This window comes from Vanacampus margaritifer, chromosome 2 (genome assembly GCF_051991255.1).
Source record: "Vanacampus margaritifer isolate UIUO_Vmar chromosome 2, RoL_Vmar_1.0, whole genome shotgun sequence".
Classification (NCBI taxonomy): Eukaryota; Metazoa; Chordata; class Actinopteri; order Syngnathiformes; family Syngnathidae; genus Vanacampus; species Vanacampus margaritifer.
The window spans coordinates 25,729,542-25,735,541 of NC_135433.1; the positions used below are offsets into that span (position 1 = coordinate 25,729,542).

At 41.1% G+C, this 6,000-nt stretch overlaps 1 protein-coding gene across 8 annotated transcripts in view; it reads left to right on the top strand.

Moving 5' to 3' along the window:
- LOC144042917 (RNA binding protein fox-1 homolog 3-like) overlaps positions 1–5,377 on the top strand; it is a 396,743-nt gene extending 391,366 nt beyond the window's left edge. For 6 of the 8 annotated variants that reach the window (XM_077556007.1, XM_077556006.1, XM_077556011.1 and 3 more), the window contains 2 exons: positions 1,367–1,445; positions 4,095–5,375. In XM_077556007.1, coding sequence (XP_077412133.1) covers positions 1,367–1,445; positions 4,095–4,139 — 124 coding nt within the window. In that variant the 3' untranslated portion in view covers positions 4,140–5,375. Of the gene's footprint in view, positions 1–1,366; positions 1,446–4,094 lie in introns of all 8 variants that reach the window. The other 2 variants (XM_077556009.1, XM_077556008.1) reach the window with 2 other exon arrangements.
- The last annotated feature ends 623 nt before the right edge of the window (positions 5,378–6,000 follow it).

The following is a 6,000-nucleotide window of genomic DNA, read 5'->3' on the forward strand; positions in this document are numbered from 1 at the left end:
TCTCTCCTCGCGGGGGTCCGCTGACATCGTGTTGGACCCCCCCGCCGGCTGTCACTCACTCCTGCGAGATACAGTGGCTCGGGTTCCATCTGACGATAAGGGTAGCCGAGAGAGAGCATGTGGCGCGCCTCCCGATAGCCTCGCTGACCTTCACTCCCGACGTTCTTAAAGGGCCGGCTCCGCGTTTAAATCGTCTCCTTGAAGATGACTTCCTCCGTTTTGTTTTGCTTGATTTGCTGCCCTCGCTCCTCGGCCGTCTTATCTTCGCGCCACAGACCGGGTGGAGGAAACACGGGAAGTAAATAAATAAATACGCATCTTGTCCCGCCTGCTGGGGAAATCGCAAGGATTAGTTCCGAACCGGCGATGATGAAAAGCCAGGGGGGGTACGTACGGTGTGCCCCTTCGGGCGTGACCGTGTTCTCTCACGCTCGTCTTTTGTCTACCCTCACTAGTGCGATTACGGCATATTTCATCCCGTCTTTGTGCAGCCTAATGGGGAGGAAGTGGTCGCCTTCCACACATTAAAGAGTAAACTGAAAGACATATGATTGATAGTGGCCATTTTTTTCTGTTGTGGCTAATAAGTTTTGTTGAGAAATTGCATGGAGCAGGTCAGAATGCAGTAGCCCAGCTCTTCCGTCTCGCACGGCTGCTGCAGTTACACGACTGTAAACAAGCCAGCTCGCTATCACAAACATACAATTGTTGACCGTCACTGTGCAAATTCTCCTGGAACCACATGCTGCTTCACCTTGCCATTACTATCTGACTTCACGTAGCAGCCTGTTCCCTTTATGTCAGTAGTTGTCGCATCTAAACTAATCACTCAGCAGCCTAGCGGTGACAAACATACAATTGTCGACAGTTGCTGTGTCAAACACAACCTTGAGCCACATGCTGCTTCACCAAGACGTTACCTAATCGCATGCAGCAGCCTGTTCTGCTACATTTTCATTTCGGACGCTGCAGTTGCACTTTGATTAATCATGAACAAATGATGGCAAAACATTGTTGACCATCACCATGCAAAGTAATCTGGAGCCACATGCTGCTTCACCAAGACAACATGTAGAAAGAAGCCTGCTGTGGCAAATGTTCATGCATCTGCCACATTTGATGATTATTCCACCTGGTGCTGACAAAATTCAATTGTTGATAGTTGCTTTGCAAATTAACCTTGAGCCACATGCTGCTTCATTAGACTTTCTCTTATCGCATAAAGCATCCGATTCTGGTAAATTGCCGCTAAGGTAGCTACTGTCACACTTGAACTCATTATTTAACTGCGTGCTGATGACAAACTTCCACTTGGTGACATGTTGCGTCATCAAGCCTTAACTACTTCTTCCGGTCTCTCTTGCAGCTACGGCAGAGTCTATGCAACGGCCGACCCCTACCACCACACGATCGGCCCCGCAGCCACGTACAGTGTGGGAACCATGGTAAGCTCCTCAAGACCGCCGACGTAACCCCAAACACTCTGCATGCCTTTGTGTGTTTCTGCATCACACACACACACACGTACACACATAGAGACATACAGACTAAGGCATGGGCCGATTATCGGTTTGATGGTTTTTCGTGGTTTTAAAAAGTCACGGTTTCAATAACCGCTAATACTGGCTGTCACCAGTATTGAGCTCTTCTTTTCTTTTTTGAGGGCACAATATGATTGGCTGCTTGCACAGTTGAGTCAACGAGCCACCTCTTTAAAGTCAATGAAATTACAATTATCTTTTTTTTCTCCTTCTCATTGTGTAACGGAGAAGGGGGAGGAGGGTGGGAGCAAGACTGCTAACACAGATGCCTTTTTGACCTATTTAATTAACTTTGACCTAAAAAAAAAAGAGAAAAAAAACTGAATGTGTCAGTGAGTACTTGTTAGCCCTAAGTACAACATGAGTAGCCCAAAGGGTCTGTTCTAAAAATAGCTTAGCAGTGACTTACTAAAACTAAAACAGAAGAAGAAGAATGTTAACATTTATTTATTTATTTATTTAAACATAAAGCTGCTAAATGTAGAAATGTGGCCAAAAATATCTTTACAATAGCCTTTTTAATATGACCATTTATGACTCAAATGTCTTCTAATTAGCAGATTTACACCTTCCTACTAGCCTCTGGCCAATAGTTTTCAGACTGGATTAGGGTTCAAATTTCCCACCCTGTGTCTGCAGATGTGACGTCATGCATGCATTGTTTATGTGAAGAAGGGAGTGTGCAGTTAAATTTTTGGCCACAGGTGGCAGTAGCGATTCGAAATTAAGCTGTAATTTTAATGATATTTTTGCTTACGGTTATTATCATACCATCAAAATCTAATATCAGCCTGTGCCTACAGACACACAAGCAATACATACACACAAACACAGTTTTGCACACACACACACACACACCAATAAAGACCCATGGGGTGTTTATTGGTACGAGCAGTACCAAACTCCAGTGGTCCTTTTGCCTTTTTGCTCTTTGAATGTGGCGTGTTGAGCAAAACTGGAGCGTTAATGTCTGTTTTTAGCTAGCGTTTGCAGCTATCCTGAAACATCAAAGATGAAAAAGAAAAGAAAAACGGAAATGTTCCCTACATTTGAAAAAGTGGCAACTTTCTCTTTTTGGTTGTGCGCGGGATGGCGAGCTCATCAAACGTGCGCCCAGGGACGAAAAAAAAATAGCCAAAAAGGTGGGGTGGGGGGTGTTTGTTTTTTTGTCTGTGATCGGCGGCATCCGGCATGCATGCATGCATTACTCCCAACGTGAAAAAGCATAGGGTTCCCCCGGTGCAGCTGCTAGCTAAAAGCTTTCATTAATTACGACATATTTTTTCTCTTCATTGACTTAATTAAAAATGTGCTGCTTATATGCTCCCTCCCCCCTTTTTGCTTCAAATTTCCTTCCATGACGCTTTAATCCCCACTAAAAATATCCACGCGAGTGCGTGCGTGTTAGAAGATATTGAGTACGCGTCTATGTGAGTAGATAGCATGTGCATGTGTTTCACGATAACGAATTACACATAACGAATGACAACTTTTACACGTAAAATCTTCTATAATAAGAAAAAATAAATCATAATACAATAATAATAATAATGATGATGATAATAATAATAATAATAATAATAATGAAGAGTTCATTTGAGGTTGGAAAAATTATTTGCATGAAAGTTTCACACGGCAAAATGAGCCTTTGAAGACATTGGCTTTGAATTCAAAATTACGTCAGGACTGTCTGTGCGTTTGTGTGTGCGTATATGTATGTGTGCACGTGTGTGTGTGTCCTAGATAATGTGAGCCTGACTCGGAGCTGAGGTCCCGCGGCGCTCCTGGAAGATTCCCCCCCCCCCCCCCCCCCCCCGCATGAAAGGCGTATCTCTCTCTTCTTCCTGCTCCGAAAAGAATGATAGAAAGAGAAGGAAGAAAATGAAAGAACTCAATAGAAAGAGAAAGATGAACCAAGCCAGGAAAGAAGAAGATAGATAGATAGATAGATAGATAGATAGAAAAAAAGAGAAGGAAACAGAATGAGAGAATAAAAAATGCAAAAAAAAGTGAAAGGAGAATGAGTGAGAGAGAAAGAGAAAGAAAGAAAGAAGAGTGTTTAGGAAAAGTTTGTGTGAAAGAGAGACCGTTAAAGAAAGAAGCAAAGAACAGAAAGTAAGACACAAAGAGAAAAAAAGAAAAAATAGAAAGTAAAAATAAGAGAGTGAGAAATACAAAAACAAATGTGAAAGAAAAAAAATCAATTGAAAGAGAATGATAGCACCAAAAAAGTGGAAGGAAGAATGTAAGAGAACGAAAGAGAAACAAAAATAAATGGAAAGAAAACAAAAAAACAGATGACGAAAATTGAGGGGAGCTTTAAGTAGAAAAAAGTAACCCCCCAAACGAAACCCCTCCCCCACCCGTTTGCGTTTTTCCTCGTCCATCAGTCAGCAGTTTCTGCGTGGCGCTCGCCATCTTTGTCAAGTGACATCACTGGAAGGAAATTTGAGGACAAAAGCAGTCGTAACAATTGAAAAATAAAAAAGTCCAAACAAATTGCGAGTGCTGACGTGAATGCTGATTGGTCCTTTTTCATCTTTGATGTTGCAGGCTAGCCTTTACAGAGGAGGGTACAGTCGCTTCACGCCCTACTAATACCACCAAAGAACACAAACACCCCAACAACATAAACAAAAAAAAGAAAGAACTCTTGAAAAAAATGCCCCACAAATCAAGAAGTCCCCCTCATGAGGAGACAAATCTTAACGAGCAGCTCCTCCTCCGCCAGCCGACTTTTCTACCGCCACCTTTTTCACACACTCTCGTCTCCTTCATTCTTTTTGCCACAGGTTTTGTTTCTCTGTTTTTTGTTGTTGATGATGTTTGTTTAAATGATGGAATTGTAGTGTTGGCATCGTAGCGTGTATATATTGTAAATGCCGGACATTCTTCTGCCTAAAAAAGTATATTAAACTACGATTTATTATGGTATGACAAGTAATAAAGTGGGCTAATTCCATTTTTGCCATTTGTGATTCAAAGTTTGATGGCAGCAATGAGATCTTCTCGACAATGGATTTGGAGAATTAGATTTTATAGTTAAAATACAAGAATTTGGGACTTGGACCATACTGTTCTATTCATGTTGAATCATATTGCTCTCACTTTTATCCACAAATGAGGTAGTGTCATCATATTTTACTTTTAAAAGTTGTTTGTCTGAAAGGAGGGGAAATGAGTGCAGTAGTGGTCCAAGTCCAAACAATTGTTGTCTTCTGCCAGTCTCCAGAACTACCAGTTTGGTACACTTCTACAGCACTAGTAGGAAATCACAATGTCCCATCGCTGGTGAACGGGCTGCTCATGAGGTCCTTGTTGTTGACCCCATGGGTCCATTTCACAAAGCAGGTTCAACAAACTCTGCGACTAACCCTGAACAGCGATTTGACCTACCCTGAGATAGAAAACTCTGCGTTTTCGGTTCCAGGACGGCTGGTTTGATCAACGCAGAGTAGTTAGTTGCACCTGGAGTTACTTACCACCACACTAAAAAGTCCACATCAATGGAGCCCCGAGTAGTAGCGCAACCCAATATATGCTTGGATGTGAGCGCATGACTAAGGCTGGTAATGTTGCAAACGTAAGGACGGATTAAGTTGTGTATGTAGATGTGAAAAGGTACCGTTCAAAAAGATAACTGTCAGGAAATGCCAGAACATCTATGCGCGGCCCGATAACCACCTCACAGCGAATATTGAATTCCCTGCGCAGTAATGCTGCCTGCACACTCTAAAAAGAGAATTGTTGAACCAATTTAAGATTGCAAATTGAATTGTTGACCAACTTAATAAAATGGCTTCAATTGGTAACACACGATTGAATTAACTTAATTCAAGTGAATATATTAAGTTTAATGAACTCATAATGAATTCAACTTAATATATTCACTTTGGATTAATTTAATTCAATTATGTGTTACCAGCAAATTTATTAAATTGGTCAACAATTTAATTTGTTAATCCAAAATTAATATATTAATTTTAATGAACTCATAATTAATTAAACTTAATGTATTCACTTAAATTAATTTAATTCAATCGTGTGTTACCAATTGAAGCAATTTTATTAAGTCAACAATTCAATTTGTAATCTTAATTTGGTTTTTAAATTAAATTCTCTTTTTAGAGTGCACCTTCATCAATGGGATCATTTGTCAAAAGGACATGCTATATTTTTTAATATAGGCCTATTGACTGTTTTTTGAGGGGAATAACGGAGCTATGTTACGCCAAAACTCGCCATCTGACTGAATGAATGAGGAAATGGAATGTCGTGTGTGGCTGAAAGGAGGCGGGGACAGAGAACCTCGAGGTTCATTGCGATAAACCTGCTACCGACCAGGTTAGGTTCATAGACTCTGTTACTACGGTAACTGACCGAGAGTTTGAGTTACCTCTTTTAATGAAAGAGGCTCGAGTTAACTCTTTTTCTCTGTTTTCAGTTACCTCCCTTTCTG